This window comes from Cinclus cinclus, chromosome 8, assembly GCF_963662255.1.
Source record: "Cinclus cinclus chromosome 8, bCinCin1.1, whole genome shotgun sequence".
NCBI lineage: Eukaryota > Metazoa > Chordata > Aves > Passeriformes > Cinclidae > Cinclus > Cinclus cinclus.
In genome coordinates this window covers 21,399,031-21,415,962 of record NC_085053.1, presented here as the reverse complement: position 1 = coordinate 21,415,962, position 16,932 = coordinate 21,399,031, and the positions used below count along the sequence as shown (strand labels likewise).

Below are 16,932 nucleotides of genomic sequence, written 5' to 3'. Positions count from 1 at the left end.
AGGGATATAACAGCCAGAAGCTGGGTCTCCCATGTCAGAATTCCCACTCGCCTTTTTTCCCTATCCATGCTGGAGATGTAGCCCTGTGCCCTGACGCCACAGGACTTCCTCTCTGCTTGCAGGAATGCAAGCACTAACAGAGATGTTGGAGGCCGGGAGGGAGCAGAGTCCTAAGCCGTAGGGCAAGGCGATGCCTGTGACCCGGGTCAGCTCCTGCCGGATACCGAAGTGGGCGTAACAGAGTCACATCTCGGTAAAGGGGGCCCGGAGCTGGAGAGAGGAGCGCCGGCTGCCCCAGAGTGATGAAGAAACGCTGGGGCGTGCCCGGGGCACGGGTGGAGCGGCGCTTGCCCGGCGAGGAGGCGGCTGCCGGGAAGCCAGGGCTGCCCGAGGCGGGGCGGCCCCGGGGGGAGGCGGGCGCGGGGGGCACTCCGGGGGCGGAGCGGTCGGGACGGCCGAGGGCGCAGCGCAGCGGCGGGGAGCCGGTGCCCGTAGCGCGATGAAGGCGAGCGGGGAAGCACCGCACCAGGTGCTGGGCCGGCTGCGGTTCCTGCTGGAGTGCAGCGAGTGCTTCCGCCGCGCCCAGGCGCTGCCCCCCGCGCTCTGCTACGTGCCGCGGGAGGTGCAGTACAAGATCTGCAAGGACCCCTCGGCCGCCGCGGCCGCCGCCGCCCGCAGCCTGCTCAGCGTGTGGGACAGCCCGGGGCCAGCGCGGGGCGGCAAGCGGGCGGCGCGGGCCACGATCGAGCTGCGGAAGGGCGGCTGCCTGCGCGCCACCGGCGAGGAGTACTGCAACGGCGCCGGCCTCTGGGTCAAGCTCAGCAAGGTAACGCGGGACCGGCACCGGGAGCCACCCGGGCGTGCCTGGTCCCGACGGCGCTGACAGGGCGGGATGTGCCTTCAGGAGCAGCTGGAGGAGTACACGGGCACCCGTGGCCTGGAGGAGGGTTGGATACTGGCGCAGAGATTCGGAGAGAGAGGAGATAAATTAGTCCCGGTTGACTCCGTGCAGAGGATCCAGTGTCAGCACCAAATTCTGGGGGTTGATTATAGACCTGCTGTCAGGTATGGCCCCGGCCTGCTGCGCCCCGGGCAAGAACTGGGCTCTGTGTGCTGGAATCGCGTGTGACCACACAGGACATGCAATCCAACCATCCCAAATCCCCTGGGCATCCCCAGCACAGCCCATTCACTCCCTCCAGCGCAGGTGGGACACATCCCCACTGAGCACCGCTGGGCAGGTGGGTGCTCCCTCGTAGACTATTCCTGTTTGCTTGTGGCAGCGCCTGCACAAAATAAAGATGATGCCAGGGGCGTTCTGAGTCATTTGGGTTGGGGCTGAGCAATGTCAGAGAGGTCGTGCAGTGATCAGAGAACTCAAATTTTATTTTCATGACGGAAGGTCACATGCAGGGTAGGATTCCCCTGCTCTGTCCCAGCCTGTACCCGGGTGCAGGGACATTCATCTTTCCCACAGTTGTTCCTGGATGTCACCCCCAGTGCCCCACTACTGCTGACTACACTTCAGGCTAAGGCAGTAATGGACACACTGAACACTGACACATCTTTTCCGTTGTGTGACTCCTCTGACCCTGTGCTCCAGCTGGGAACAAGTGGTGGACCTGACGTACTCCATGCGCCTTGGAGAGATGCCCAGGCTCATAGAGCAGGATGAGGCTGCAGTGCAGAAGTTTCGGTATGAATGCATCTCCTAGAGCCTGGACATGCCTGCAGGGCCAAGACTGGCTTCATGGTCTGGTGGGGGGAGGATGAGAGCCATGATATACCTTTTAAATGGGTACCGTGGCACTGCTCAAGTGAAGATGGCCTTTGCTCCACAGACCAATGGAGTGGCTGTGTACTGCAATTCGCTCTGGGCTGGAGTGGCCATAAATACCTGGTGTGCTGGTGATGAGATACAGCCGTGCCATCTGTCTGCTGCAGGGACAATGGCCTGGCACCATGTCAACTTGGTGGCCATGAGACTGCAGCCAGTCTCAGCTGGGGGTCCTGCACATTGCTGGTGGGCAGGTTTGGGGCACAGTGTGGTCTCCTTGTCCTGTTAACACAGAGACTCCCTGGCAGGTTCATGCCCCCAGGCTGGACCTATGAACATGACATGGAGCTGGGGCGCTTCCTGTACGATCACAGCGAGAAGAGGCTGCAGCGCGTGGACTGCACTAAGGAACACATCAACAGCATCGAGGTCTCCTCACAGACGGTGCGTAGTGGGGCTCCTCTGCAGCCTAAAATCAGCATAAGACATGTGAGCATCACCACAGATGTGGGGAGGGAATGGCTAGCTGTGGCTGTCCCCTCTGTGATGGTGGGGAGGTTTTGCTACTGTAGCAAAGCTGTTGGCAGCAAAACTCCATTGTGTCTCTGGGGCACTATGGATCCACAGCCATGCCCAGTTTGCTGTCAGGGAGCCGCCATCCACCCCCAGCCTAACAAACCAAGGGGTTGTCCTGTTCCTGACCTCCTTTGGACCCACAAAACATATCTCAGAGGAGACCACAGTGTGTTCAAGGATGCTCACCTCCCTCCATCTGCTCACTTCACTTGCAGGAGGATTGTGTTGCAGCCCATCTGACAGACAACCTGACATACACCTTCTGGGAGAGCAGTGGGCCCCCGGGGCAGCACTGGGTGCGGCTCAACATGAAGAAAGGCACCATTGTCAAGTGAGACCTCGGGGTGTTCCCTCCATGCCAACAGCTACGCCAGGGAAGGGCAGGGTGTGGGGCAAAGCACCATCTTCCTCTTCAACCCAGCCTTCACCCAGCTGCATCTGGGGGTGTGGGCTTGAGGTGGGGGACAGCTGCTGCCAAAGGCACCCCAGGAAGATGCAGCTTTGCTGCAGGCCTGGGACAACTCTGGGGGCATCTCTGGGCCCAGGCAGCTCATGAGGGGAGGACAATGCTGTTCCTTGCTCTTCTCACCCCCAGGAGACTGTGGCTGATGCTGGATGGGCAGTCCAACTCCTACATACCCCGGCGAGTGGCTGTGTATGGGGGAACACCAAGCAGGCTGCAGCACCTGAGAACAGTCCTAATTAATGAGTGAGTAATGAGTGAGGAGCAGTCTGTGCCCAGTTTGTGCCAAACTCCTGAGCTGTCTCTGCATCCTGAGCACATGCTAAGGATGGGGCTGGGGTTGGTTCTGAGTGACTTGCCAGTGGCAGTGGCTCTCCAGCGGTCGGAACTCCCTGAGTGCAGGCTATATCTGCTCCCACAAGTGTGGTGGTCCCTTCCTTCCATATGCCAGTCAAGTGCCTTAATCTCTTCTGCTCCTCACCCATGCTGCAGCAGCTGGTCTGCAGTGTGCTTCCTTCTGCCTGGTGACTTTGGTGGTGTTTCTGCCTCTTCCTCCTCACTTCTGGGAACACATGCCATTGCTGTCACCTTCCTGAGCATCTCTGCCATGCTGTAGCCAAGAAGTCCTGTGGTGCTTCGCCTCTCCATCTTCACCCTGGCCTTGAGCACCCTTCTCAAGGCAGCCAGGGGCTCACACAGGAGTGCAAAGGTCTCCTTCGCCTTCCCCCAAAATGTGCCTGTTCGATGTTTTCTGGCTAAGCAGTGAAATCTGTCTCTGAAGAAGCACCCATGAGACTGCAGAGGTGTCCTTTGTAGTGGCAGGAGCCAGCTCCTCACTGTGGAGGAATACTTGCAGTGGTTTTTCCCTATGGTCTCACAAGACTTTGATGGGACCTTGACAAAGACATTGAAAATACATTTATACACATCCCTGTTTCTTTCAAAAACACACCACCCTTGCATGACCAACTTTGCTTGAAGGATGGTTCTGCCCTTGTGAGATGTGCTGGGACCCCCAAGAACTGTGATATGCTCTCAGTCATCTTGTTGTTCTGTACTGCTTTGAATTTGTGCTCTTTTCTGGCTTTTTGGATGCAGCTTCCACCTTCTCCAGAACATCTCTGTGCCTCTGACAGCATCTTCTCTCTGCTTGGGCACCTCCTGCCACAGCCCTGATGAGGTGGGGCTTTTGCATGGGTAGAAACACATCCTTGGCTGGGGAGCCAGCGGGGCCTGTGCCTTGCTGGCCACTTCACAGTTGTCTGTGCCTCATGGCTCTGCCATCTCCCTCCATGCTGTGTGCAGGAACAGCTACCAGAATGTCTGCATCCTCCGTGACATGAAAACCCACATGCCGGTGCTGGAGATTCGCTTCCTGGAGTGCCGGGGTGAGCCTGTGCACCCAGACTGTGGCTGCCAGCCCAGCCTGGCCCTAAACCCACTAGTCCTGGCACCTGTGGCTCTTCCTACCACACTGGCTGCTTTTTGGGATCCACTGGTGGGAAGACTGAGGAAAGAGCTTCATATGAGATGCTGCAGGTGCTGGGGGCACCTCACCCCTGGTTGTAGCATCTGAGCCGTGCTGGCTGCAGCACACACAGACAGCATCAGTGTTCTTTCTTGGCAGACCAAGGGTACAATGTCCGTCTGCAGGGGATTAAGATCATGTCCTTCTGGGAGTGGGACCTGATCCTGAATGCTGACATGTTCCAGCCAGCCCGGCTGGTTCGCTACCCTCTCCTGGAAGGGGTGGATACCAATGTGCTGTACCGGCGAGCTGTGCTCATTCAGAGGTACAGTACAGGGATACCACAATTCCTACAGCGATCTCAGTCCCAAAAAAGCATCATGCCATGACCTGCAAGGCAGGCCCAGGCTGGAGTCGGCACTGGCCCCACAGAGACCCTCTGCAGTGATTCCGCTGCAGTACAGCAGCATGTGCTGGGTTGCCTTTGTTTGCAGCATTTTCTTGGGGGAAATTAAACAAAGTGCTTGACCAGAGGGTGCTGGATGGGTGCTTCCCTTGTGTCTGGTGTCCCTGCATGGGCTGGAGGGAACCCATGGACAGGGAGCACAGTGCCCAGGGGTTGTGGTGAAATGCCACTCTCCTGCAGCCTCACACTGCTTCTCTCCTGTCTCCAGGTTTGTCCAACTCCTGGAAAGTGTCCTGTGTTACCTGATTCCCCTCTCCGAGGACAGCATCGGCACCTTCAATGCACTCAGGGTGAGCATGTGCCAGGCTTCCCTGGGATGGTGCCAGCAGGGGCATCTTACAAGTTCAGGTTTTCTGGGGGCTGAGAGCTGCCACGTTTGGCATTGCCTGGGGGATGGAGGAGCATCCCCTGTGACACCAGAGCTGACTTGAGGAGAGGAAAAGACAGCAGGTGGTGGCAGGATCAGACCTCTAACCATCCCTGCTTGTCCTTTGTTAGAGCATGAAGCCATTCCTGCTGCTGTCCAAGCAGAGTGAAGCCCTCATTGCTCACTGTCTGCAGTCCTCGGAGAGCTCTGCTCCTCACACCCTGCCAAAGCTCTACATCAACCGGCTCCTGGCCCATGAGCACCGTGCCAACCCCACACTGGACCCCAGCTGTAGGAATGCTGTCTTCACCCAGGTATGGCAACACCATGCCCTGTGCCAGGTGTCTGTCACTGCAGCAGGTATAAGGCCCCCATCTCATCCCCTTTCTGCTCTACTACTCTCCAGCTGTATGATGGCCTCAGATCTTCCAAGAACAATCAGCCTCTGGACTACAGGTAGGTCTTCAGTGTCATATTCGTGGGGTGTCACTTCCCCAGAGCAGGGTGCAAAGGGATTTCAGGTGTTGCTGGTATGCTTGGAGGAGGGATGTGCATGGAGCTGTTGCTTCCCCACAGGTGGCCTCTGACCTACAGCCAGTGGTGGGAGTGCGATTTCATCACTGAGGGCATCATTGACAATGGTGAGAGGTCTCCCCTCGTGTCTCCTGTGTTGGTGTTCAGCTCAGTGGGTGCCCATGCTGTTCTGGGAGAGGCATCCCTGCTCTGCAAACATGAGATCATCCCCTACCCCACCAGTGCTGCTGCTGTCCCAGGGAGTGGGGCAGCTTGACCAGATCCTGTGGCTCAGTGTCTGGCCCTGGTGTGTCAGGCACTAACCATCCTCTGCCCCCGGTGCAGGTGGTGGCTTTCGGGACAGCCTGTCAGATGTGTCAGAGGAACTGTGTCCCAGCTCCAGCGATGTCCCAGTGCCCCTGCCATTCTTTGTGCGCACCTCCAATCAGGTTTGGCATCCCACTGTCTGCCTGTCCAGGCTAGGGGAGTCAGCCAGCAGGGCCTGGGGTGTTAGCCCTATCTTAATGCTTGCAGGGTGATTGGCTGGAGGAGCTGTGCTTGTACTTTGGTGGTGGAGAGCTCCTGGAGGGGTGTAAAGGGCTGGAGAGGCAGGTGGAGGGGTGACTGTGGGGGAGACTGCAGGAGAGACCATACTGGGCTTGTCAAATATCTGTGTCCTAAGCATCTCTTCCACAGGCTAACAGCAGCAGTGACACCAGGGACATGTATGTGCCCAACCCCTCCTGCAAGGACTTCCCCAAATATGAGTGGATCGGGCAGCTGATGGGAGCAGCCCTGAGAAGCAAGGAGTTTCTGGTGAGCATAGCAGAGTCCTCCTGGCCAGTGAGGGGGCTTGGCAGTGACCACCCTGTCTTGGGCAGAGGGGCTGCCCATGGATGAGGGAAAGGCAGGGGGGAGAATGCTTGTGTCCACTCCTTTTGGCAGATCCTGTCTTTGCCAGCATTGGTGTGGAAGCAGCTGGCAGGGGAGGAGGTCAGCTGGAGCAAGGACTTTGCCACTGTGGACTCAGAGCTGGTGAGCAGGGCTGGGTGCTGGCAGGGCAGTACCATGCTCTCTCATGGCTGCTCTGGCTCCACTGTGGTGGTTATTGCTCATCTGGATTGCAGGTGAAGTTGCTGGAGGTGCTGGAGAGGGTGGACAAAGAAGACTTTGAGTTCATGTTTGGCAGAGAGTTGACCTACACAACAATGCTGAGTGACCAGTGCATGGTGGAGCTGATCCCCAACGGCAGCAACACAACTGTGCGCTATGAGGACCGCAAGGAGTTCATCCGCCTGGTGCAAAAGGCTCGGCTGGAGGAGAGCAAGGAGCAGGTGACACTGTCCCCCAGGGCTGACAGGGCTGCAAGGGGACCCTGCTCCTGTGGCAAGACATGGTGGTACTTGTGGGACTGGCTGTTGCCAGAATGCATCCCTCAGCTCCACCCCAGCACCAAAATTTGTCCCACCAGTTCTGGGTGGTTTCTTTGTGCATCCCATGCCCAGGAAGTCCATGTGCCCTAGGGATCCCTTTTGGGGTCCTGTGGTTGCTGTCCCCAGAGCCCTAGGTGGCTGCCCCACCACAGACCCACTGTGGTGACATGGAACCCATCCTGTGTCCTCACAGATTGCAGCCATACGTGCTGGGCTGCTCTGTGTGGTGCCCCAGCCTGTGCTGGACCTGCTCACTTGGCAGCAGATGGAGAAGAGGATCTGTGGGGACCCGGAGATCACAGTGGCTGAACTACAGAAGTTCAGTAAGTCACAGGGCCAGCACAGAGCTGCTCCCTGCCCTCCAGAAGGGCAGGGGATCCCCTTGATAATGCTTGTCCTGCACATGCATCCTGGTCATGAGGTGCCCGAGAGCCTGGGGGAGGATAAGCCAGAGGGTCCCTAGATGCTTCAGGTTTAGCAGCAAACCCCACTGGACCCCACTCTGGTCCATCTAGTCCTTAGCTGCTATGGGCAGAGGCAAGTGGCCACCATGACACAAGGTGGTGGTCCCACTCAGGAGTGCTAGGGGCTCTCATGGGCTCACCAAGGAGCAGAGGGTGTCCTCCTTTTCTTTGCTTTGCTGGGAGTTTCTAATTAAGCCATTGCGCATTTTTTGTCGCAGTCAAGTTTGATGACTTCACCGCTGATGATGCCCGTATCCAGTATTTCTTGGAGGCACTCAACAACTTCACCAGCGGTGAGTGACCCCAAGCCTTTCCCTGCTCTTCACTTGCAGTAGGACAAGCCAGAGTAGGGGGTACCCACTGCCCTCTGCCCCAGGGGTGCTTACCAGGTGCTTCCCTGGGAACTGGCTAAAATCATCCCACCTTGCCCTTCCTGGGTTTCCAAGAGCATCCCTTAGTTTTGCCCCATGCTGCCGGGGTGATTCTGCAAGTCAGATCTTGCTGTGACAGCAGTGACTGGGGCAGTCCTGTCCTTTAGACTTGAGCTCTGTCCTTCCCCTCAGAGGATCTCAGCCGTTTCCTCAAGTTTGTCACTGGCCGGAGCCGCCTCCCAGTTGAGATCCATGTCTACCCAGAAAGGTCAAAGTGAGTCCATCCTGCCTGTGTTGGGGTACCTGTGCCATGCTGGGGTCCTCACATGATGTGAAGCCCCCGAGTTGTGCTGGGGTCTGACTCTCCTTTCTCCTAAGCTTGGATGAGTTGGACCTGATGCCACAGGCCTGCACGTGCTCCTGCACCTTCTTCTTGCCCAACTATTCTTCGTGAGTTGAGTCGGGGATAGGGATGCTCCCCGCTCCCTGGATATGGTGTTGGGGTTCCCATCAAGACTTCCCAGGCCCTCCCCTGGGGAATGTCCAGGCAGGTGTGGGGAAGGAAAACTTCTGTGTGAGGTTTTCTGTGCCCATCATGGCTGTGACCTAGAGTTCCCCCTGCCAGGGCCAAGGTCTGCGAGGAGCTGCTGCGGTACGCTGTGTACAACTGCATGTCCATCGACACCGACAAGAACCCCTGGGATGAATGACACCCCCATGTGCCCCACGCCATGGGAGCCTTGGGGACACTGGATTCAATAAAACTGCAGGGCCAGATCCTGCTGTCCTGCCCCAGGTCCTGTTTGTGTCTGTGCTTCTCTAGGGCTGGGACTGGAGCATGTGGTCAGTGCTGCAGCTGGAGAGAGAGGTCAACATGGTGCTGGCCGCTGGGTGCTGTGCCTGCACTGGGTCGTGTGGAGTGGAGAGCGAAGCATGCGGGGGTGAGGGGCACTGTGAGTTCTGTCTTTCTCTGGACATGGTGTGGGGAGCACAGTGCAAACGGAGCCCCCAGTGCTCCCCAGTGCCCCGCCCCCCCCCCCCACCCCCAGAGCCCCCGCTGTCCCCCCGTTACCCCCTGCAGTCCTTCCCGCGGCCGCCTGGGGGCGCTGTTCGGCCGAGCGCCCCCGGTGTCTCGGCGGGGATCCATGACTCGGTGCTCGGCGGTGCCGGGTCCATCGCTCGGCGTTCCTCTCGCCGTCCTGGCTGGGGGGAGGCCGCCCGCAGCCCACCGGGCACGCGGATCGATTCTATCGGCGCTCGCCCTCGATCGACGCGCTCGGCTGTCCGCGCGCAGGCGCAGCGCGGCCGCGCCGCCATTGCTTCGCTGTCAGTGCCGGGAGCGGTCGCAGGGACCGGGGGAGTGAACTGGCCTTGCCTCACCTGTCCCGGTGAGACCCTGCCTTGTCTCTGTGTCACTCCGCCACACGATGGAGTTCCAGGCCGTGGTGATGGCGGCCGGAGGCGGCTCCCGCATGACGGACCTGACCTCCAGCATCCCGAAGCCTCTGCTCCCGGTGGGAAACCGGCCCCTGCTCTGGTACCCGCTGAACCTCCTGGAGCGCGCCGGCTTCGAAGGTGAGACACGGCGGGGGCTGGGCGTGCTGAGCCTGGTGACTGCGGACTGTCCTTGGTCACTACGGGCTGTCCCGGTCACCGCCGCCTCTCCCGCAGTTCTGATGCCGTGTCGCAGGTGCCCTGTTGGACGGGGCAGGTGCTGTAGCACATGTCTGTTTCCTCTGCGCTGGAGCTCTGCTCTTGGCCCGTGTCACATCGCTTCCTGCCCCCTCGACTGCGTTCTCTGTGCCTGCGCTCTCTGCCTCTCTTCTCACCAAGGGCCGGGGGTGTCTGAAAGGAGGTTCTAAGGGGTGTGTGTCGGTCTTTTCTCGCAGGTAATGAGAGACAGGACGAGAGGAAATAGTCTCAAGTTGCACCAGGGGAGGTTTAGATTGGATATTACGATTTTTTTTTTTCACGGGAGAGGTTTTAAAGCACTGGAACAGATTGCCCAGAGAATTGGTGAAGTCACCATCCCTGGAAGTGTTGAAAAAACATGAGTATATGACACTTGAGGACATGGTTTAGTGGTGAAAATGGTGGTGGTGCTGGTTGGTTGGACTTGATGTTCTTAAAGGTCTTTTCCAACATTAGCAATACTCTGATTTGAGGCTTTTCCCAATTTTGATGTCTTTCCCTGGGTTGCTAACCGTGAGTCTCTCATGTTTCTTTCTCAGTCATTAATGGCAGCAGAATGAGAAGTGTCAGCTCTCTGGGGATGGCTCATGGTTTGTTGTTTCAGCGTGGCCTGCAGTTCAGGGTTAGTGGCTCTGTCTAAGGCGTTCAGCCCATGTGGCAGCGCAGAGCCAAGCGCAGAACGGGGCAGGGGGAATGATACCTGTGGGCTTTGTTCCACAGTGGGACTAAGGTGGTATTTAGTACTTAGTATTTAGCTTCTTCAGTATCTTATGAGTTTAGGCTTTGTTCACCTTTTGAGTACTGGACCAAATCTTTCTATGGCGTCCCCCCAGCTTCTTATAAAACTTCTTCCTGACACCTTTCAAGCATCTTGGTTTTTAGGTTTGTGTTTGTCTTTTGCATTCCTGTTTCTCTGTTTCATCTCTGTGATTATTCTGTACTTTGCCATGAGTCTGTGGCTTTTTTCCCAACTGCTTCTTTCTTCTGTGAAGATGTAAAGATCAGCTCATGATTATCCATGTTAGCCTCTTACTATTTCAGTGTGAAGGAGCAAAACTAAGAGCAGACTTTACCTTTGTTCTGTTTCACTAGAAAATCCTAAAGAACTGTTGTTCTTTGGATTTGTTTGTTGTTTGTTGAAATCTGCATTCTGAATGTTTGCTTTCTTTGCTTGTTCTCCTGGGTATTTTTGTTTGTTTTTGTTTTTTTTTTGCAGTACTTTTATCCTACAATGAAAATTTAGATAGCTAAAATCTTCTGTGTAATCAGTATTGTGCTTTGTGTGGCTCTTTATTCAGAAATAACCATTTCCACTTGATGCTCTTGACGACTAGTAGCTGTCCTAGTGAGGCTGCATCTGGAGTTCTGTGTCGAGTTCTGGGTTCTTCAGTGCAGGAGAGACATGGAGCTTCTGGAGCAGGTCCAGTGGAGGGCAACAAAGATTATAAAAGGACTGGAGCATCTCCTTTATGAGGAAATGCTGGGGGAGATGGGTCTGTTCAGCCTCAAGAAGAGACAACTGAGACGGAACCTCATCAGTGTCTCTCAGTCTCTGAAGGGGGTGTCAGGAGGATGGACTGGGCTCTTTGCTCATTGGTTCCAAGCAGTGGTACAAGAGGAAACAGGCAGAAAATGATTCCCTGGAGGTGCCACCTGAATATGGGAAAAAACTTTAATGTGCAGGTGACCGAGCACTGGGACAGGCTGTCCAGAGAGGGTGTGGGATCTCCCTCATTTGGGATATCCCAGAACCATCTGGACACAATCCTGTGCAGTGTGATTTGAGATGACCCTGCTTGAGCAGGGAGGTTGGATCAGATGATCCAGTGTGGTCTCTTCGAGCATGAACCATGCTGTGGCTCTGTGACACTGCTGCAGTCAGATCTTTCTCCTTTCTCACGTGTAGTTCTTCAGCTTAGCTATCTCCAGTGAAAATGTGGGCATGCAGGGTTGTATTCAGTAAATGTATTCAGCTTCAGTAAGCAATCTGCCACCTTCCTGCTCCTTCCTTGCTTCCTGCCTGTGACCAAGCTGTACATTCCTGTATTAAATGATCCAGTGACATGAATTCTCTCCCTGAATGATTTTTATTAAGTACTACATAAGACTGTAGTTCCTCATACTTGCTTATGTAAGTAAGTGGGTGTTCCATGGGCTGACTCACCGTGTCTCTTTTGCCCTAATTGTAAGTGCTTCGTCTGTTCTAATATTTAGGAGACCTTTGCCCAGCTCACCAAGTTTGTGCTGAGCTGCATGAGCTTACAGCTTGCACCTGACACCAGTTCCCTCTTCATCAGTTAATTCTTTGCCTAATTCAAGGTGTGCTTTCAGTCCCATTCTCTAGGTTCTTCCGCATATGTTGCCATGTTGGCATCCAGTATGGGAGTGGAAGAGCAGCCATGTCTCTGGCACCAAAATGCCACACAGTTCCCACGTTTACAGTTACTTCCTCTTTTCTTTATTTAATAGATTCAAGATGAGTTAAATTTTGATTGATACAGATTTATTATTGATGTTTTTTTGTCTTGCCTATACTATTATTATAATTATTATTTATTATTTCCCATACTTCTCTGTTAAAATTCCATGTGGAATACAATGTTATAGTGTTGGAGTGTTTGGAGGGGATATTGTAACTGGAAAATTTGATGGTTATTTTTCCTTCCTGTTCTTGAGACTGGGGGAAAAGGTTTCTTGTCATCTTGTTTCCTCAGTCTTTTCTTTGCAGAGCTTCTGTTCTCGCATTCTTCATTTTGGAAAATATGCTTTCATGCCAGTGTTGATTTCCTTCAAATATGCATTTATCCTTTTTCTTTTGTAGATGGAATGAGTTTGTTGCTCATATATTACTCTACTTTCTTGCCAAGCTGATGCTGAGAAATAGTTTAACCATTGTATTGTAATAGTGTGGTTGGTGGTGGTGTCCACAGAGGATTACACAGGATCGGGACAGCAAAAGACAGAGCTCTAAAGTGTTGGTGACATGAACATGGGGTCTCATTGGTCTGTTTGAGGACATATGGTTTGAGGTTGCTGGTTAATGATAAAAGTGTCTGTTCTGTCTTGCTAACTCATGCCACACATGCATGTGTCCCTGTCAGGAACAACCTCCACCCAGCAAAGCAGGGGAGATTATTTTCATATTCATTAGGAGTTCAATTCTTTTTCTTGAAAAGTTACTGTTGCCAAAAGAGCTTGGCTGGGTGGAGAACCCAGTTATGTTACTCAAGCCTTTTGACAGTTCCATCAGCCTTTCTAAATTAATAAGTGGGTGTATCCTATTTGTGATAAATATGGTTTAGATTTTTTTTCTGCTTCGTCTCATCTCACTCTCCTTTGTCCTAGAGGTCATTGTGATTACAAGGAAGGAAATCCAAAAGATGCTAAACCTGGACACAAAAATGAAGCTTGATTTTGTGTGCATCAGTGACAACATGGACATGGGTACAGCAGATTCACTGAGGCATATTCACCAGAAAATTAAGGTATTACTGTCTTTTATTGAACTTAACTGGAAGGTTTTTTTTTTTTGTTTTGTTTTGGTTTTTTTTGTATTGTAAGGAGTGTACTGTAGAATTATACTGTGCATAACTGAATTTCCTGGTCTTCAAAAGAACTGAATTTGTAAAGGTCACCTCACGGGGGAACTCCTACAATAAGACTCTGAATGACTGAACTGGGAGCTGGTAAGGCTGGAGCCTGTTCAGGCTGGGCTCTGGCTGCTTCTTGGCCAGTGTTAACTTTCTGGCACTGTAATTAAAAGGTTGTATTTGTTTCTATGATTTTTTGATACAATGTGTGATAGTTGTTGTACACCTAATGCTTAGGGAAGTAGCTCTGCATAAAGGTTCTTGCTGTCTTAGGCAATGCAGTGATGCTTGAGAAAGTTTGTGTTCACTGTTGGCCCTGACACAGGCGTGCCTGCACTGTTGGGTCGGTGACTTGTGCTGGGCTTCAGTTTTCTGCCTTTCCTCTGCTTTTGCTCACTTAGTCTTACAGTAAGCTCTTCAGTAAACAGTGCCCAGATGTGATAAAGGGCTGCTGTTTGAATAAACCCAACAGTTTATAGAATTTTAATTTCCAGCTGCATAATTAAAACACTCCCATGTAAGGCAGAAATGCTGCTCGGAGCTCTTGCTGTGATCTGGGATGGAATTTTGGTTTTGTTGTTGTCATAGTCTTAATCTTATGATTTGTTCCCTGTCTGTTTAGGCCATGGTAGCCAAATTGCCTGTTTAAATAAATGTTGCAACAGAACTTCAATGAGTGCTTAAGTCCTGAGGTTTCTTTTTGAAGCCCTTTTTGAAGCTAATAAAGTGCAGTGTTACAGGCTATATTCTCCCATGAGAAAGACTTCATTTGAGACAAGGTGAAACTTCAGGACAAATATGGATGTGTAGGTGGCACAGTGAGACAGATCCAGTAAGGGATTAATGCACAGACTTGACTGTTTAGAGGGTGAAGAGAATACATAGCAAAGAAAATCAAAATGGACATCATCAGTACAACTGAACTGAATGTTTTTGTTGTGTGGAGAATCATGTTTTGTTGTAACTCAGTTTGGCAATATTTGTTAAATACATGCATGCAATAAGCAACTATCTTCACTGCAAATTGGGACCCTGACCTTGCAGTTTTATTGTGTGATCAATGATGAGTCCATGTGTTAGGGTGTCCCTCTTTTTGATAATCCAGGCAGGTCTGCTTAGGACCCCTGGGAGACAGCAAGCAGAGCATCTGTGAGTTAGAAAATAGTGTTTTCACAGGCGGCAGTGTTGATCTTCTATTTATTTTCCAGAAAAAAGGCTTAGAGAAGATGTGAGGTAGTCCTGAAAACCACCCAAGTTTTCCTAAGTCAGATGCTGTGCTTGAATGGCAGCAGCTGCTTCTGCCCTTTTTATTCCATGTCTGCTTGTCTGGGCAGAGAGGACAAAGTGGTCTCTTATTTGAAAGAAGCATATGCTAAGTTCTTGAGCAGATTGCTGCGCTGTGTATTTTGGAGTCATTCCTCTAGTATATGTATACCACTGGTGCACCTCTTACAGGGTATGCCCTCTCCTGTGTGATACAGGTGAGAGAACTCCACAGCAGAGGTAGCTGAAAAGCTGCTGTATGTTGGCTGTGTTTGCGGTGCAGTGGGAGAGTGATCTCGTTGAAGAATGAGTTTCCCTGGTGAAAACAACTGCTTCTTGTGGCCATAGTTTGCTGGCAGGCTTTTTGCAGCCCATGCCAAAAGCCTGACGAGAAATTTAAACTGGTTGCTGAAACTGAGTTGTCACAAATTGAGTTAATTGCCCACAGACAGAAGAGCAAGTATGCTCAGTGAAAGCAAGGTAACATGGCACAGTATAGACAACTTGCTTGTGTGCAATGCAGGTGACAGGGGGTAAAGCCAAGATTATAAATGCACAGTAAGAAGTATGTCTAAGGGTAGCAGAACTGCTGATCACAAATTCTGGGATGTGCATAAAGCACTCTAAAGCATAACATTTCATGACTTGCTGCCTTGTCTAGCTTTGACTGAAGGAGTCTCACTGCTGCTTGCTGTGCCTGCAGTTTTGGGCCTTTTTGTTGTCTTGCACCTTGGGTAATGAAGCTTGGTACTTTAAACATTAGATGTCAAGATTAGACTTAGAGAATTCCATGCAGAAGTATCAAGAGAGCACCTGCATGCAAAACCTGTTTTCTGTCTTTGTGGTGCTGGTGTTTTTGGTGGCAGGTAAGACTGACTGTTCATTCACAGTAACATCTGACTCTGCCAGTCATTCTTTTTGCAGGTTGTTCAGAAGTTCATGAGAGCAAAGGAAACCCATTAAAGTTTTTGTTTGCTGTTTGCCCACTCTGCACACATAATAATGTTTTTGACAATTTCACTTCAAAAGCTGATGTACTAAATGCAGGTTCTTTGCTCTGTTGGAAGTCTTCCTGTTATTTTTGGCTGTCTCAGCCTACACCTGATTGACAAGGTAGCACTTCATTAGGGTTTTCATGTTCATTACAAGTCTGAATGTATCCTTTTTTTGGATCCTTCATGCAATAAAAATATTATGCTAAACTTGATTCCTGAAGGCACCTCCTTGAAAAGTAGTGAACACCAGAAAACTTGATACTGTAAGTTTTACTTTATGTGTTCCTCGGCCTGTTTTTTACCAGTTGTTCTCTAATTGACTTGTGTAGTGGGTTGTTTTGTTTGGTTTTCTGAAACATTCAGTTCTGGGGTCTGAATAGCAAATACCATTAATCAGTTTGTCCTCACAATTCTACAGCTGAGAACTGAGACATAATGAGGTGAAGTGATTTACTTGGGATCATTAAAGAGATTTGTACCAGTGCTGGAAAGCAGGCTTCTGTCTCAAATCTCTTACCATTTCATGCATAAGATAACCTTATGATATTACCTATTCTGTGTAATGTTACATACTCTGTTTCCCCACCTTCAGAAAGCCAGCAGGACATTAAATACAAGTTGAAGCTGTTTTAAGTGAAAACAGTTGAGGAAACTTCATTACAGCTGTAGTTCAGTTTCTGAATCTCCAATGTTGTGGTTTATTCAGTGTGTGCTAGACTATGATTTTAAAAAGGTCCTCAATCTGGAATGTGTCAGTCTTAATATAAGTAACTGCAAAATAATTTTGCAGCATATGGAGTAGAAAGTAAGGATTTTTTTTGCCTGTGTTTATATTACCAAGTTAAAAAAATTACACATATCAATGTTTTACACTAAGTGCACCACTTAAAATTATGTTCTCAAAAAGGAAAAATGTGGGTGTAGGACCTATTTATTTCTTAAATGTTTTGATATGTACAGGGATATGAAAACAGCTTGTTAAAGAACATTGTGAAAACTGTTGATCAGATCTTAATTGCCCTTCTGTGGACCATCCCAGCATTTCCCTGGAATGCAGTTTGTTTCAGGATCCTGCTACAGTCTATGTGCCTTATTGGCAGCTTTCACGGGTATCATTTTAATATACAGTCTTAAGGTTTTGATAGAATTTTAATATTATTTTCAGTTTTAATCTTTTGGTCTTTTAAGTTCCTAGTTTTTCTGCTCGTCCTTTGAAGGATTGTTAATGAATGGCTTTTCAAAATACGACAGTTAAAGTACAGCTCCAAAGACTCAATTATTTTCTTGTTTATATGTAGGATTAGAAGTGGTATAATCTTGTTAATCTCTTGTTTGCACTAAAGAATATTCTTGACTTGTCAGGAAGTGTTTGAAAAAGAATTATTTAGCAGAGGTATAAAAAATTCTTTTTTGTACAAAAAATAAATCAAACTTTCCTTTATGAAATTTCATTTTCCACATCCAGATTTTTTCCTGTCACTTTCTGATTTTACT

At 51.0% G+C, this 16,932-nt stretch overlaps 2 protein-coding genes across 2 annotated transcripts in view; both read left to right on the top strand.

Moving 5' to 3' along the window:
• Positions 1-462: 462 nt before the first annotated feature.
• On the top strand, positions 463-8,715 carry LOC134046585 (E3 ubiquitin-protein ligase HECTD3-like). The gene is made up of 21 exons (XM_062497219.1): positions 463-826; positions 905-1,065; positions 1,604-1,696; positions 2,086-2,221; positions 2,569-2,684; positions 2,949-3,062; positions 4,122-4,204; positions 4,444-4,609; positions 4,959-5,040; positions 5,249-5,431; positions 5,524-5,573; positions 5,694-5,758; positions 5,976-6,079; positions 6,327-6,446; positions 6,576-6,665; positions 6,758-6,964; positions 7,257-7,386; positions 7,746-7,820; positions 8,091-8,172; positions 8,277-8,348; positions 8,524-8,715. The coding sequence occupies exons 1-21, from the start codon at positions 500-502 to the stop codon at positions 8,606-8,608; spliced, it is 2,541 nt and encodes an 846-aa protein (XP_062353203.1). The 5' UTR covers positions 463-499; the 3' UTR covers positions 8,609-8,715.
• A 527-nt stretch (positions 8,716-9,242) lies between these two features.
• The window catches only part of EIF2B3 (eukaryotic translation initiation factor 2B subunit gamma), a 98,973-nt gene continuing 91,283 nt past the window's right edge, over positions 9,243-16,932 (top strand). The window contains exons 1-2 of the mRNA XM_062497006.1: positions 9,243-9,473; positions 12,936-13,075. Coding sequence (XP_062352990.1) covers positions 9,326-9,473; positions 12,936-13,075 — 288 coding nt within the window. The 5' untranslated portion in view covers positions 9,243-9,325. The remainder of the gene's footprint in view (positions 9,474-12,935; positions 13,076-16,932) is intronic.

Bases quoted from the DNA above. Each gene is read 5' to 3' on its own strand.
- LOC134046585 (XM_062497219.1), top strand. From the start codon at position 500: ATGAAGGCGAGCGGGGAAGCACCGCACCAGGTGCTGGGCCGGCTGCGG. The intron at 5,041-5,248 runs GTGAGCATGTGC...GTCCTTTGTTAG, and splicing joins GCACCTTCAATGCACTCAGG to AGCATGAAGCCATTCCTGCT. The intron at 7,387-7,745 runs GTAAGTCACAGG...TTTTTGTCGCAG, and splicing joins GGCTGAACTACAGAAGTTCA to TCAAGTTTGATGACTTCACC.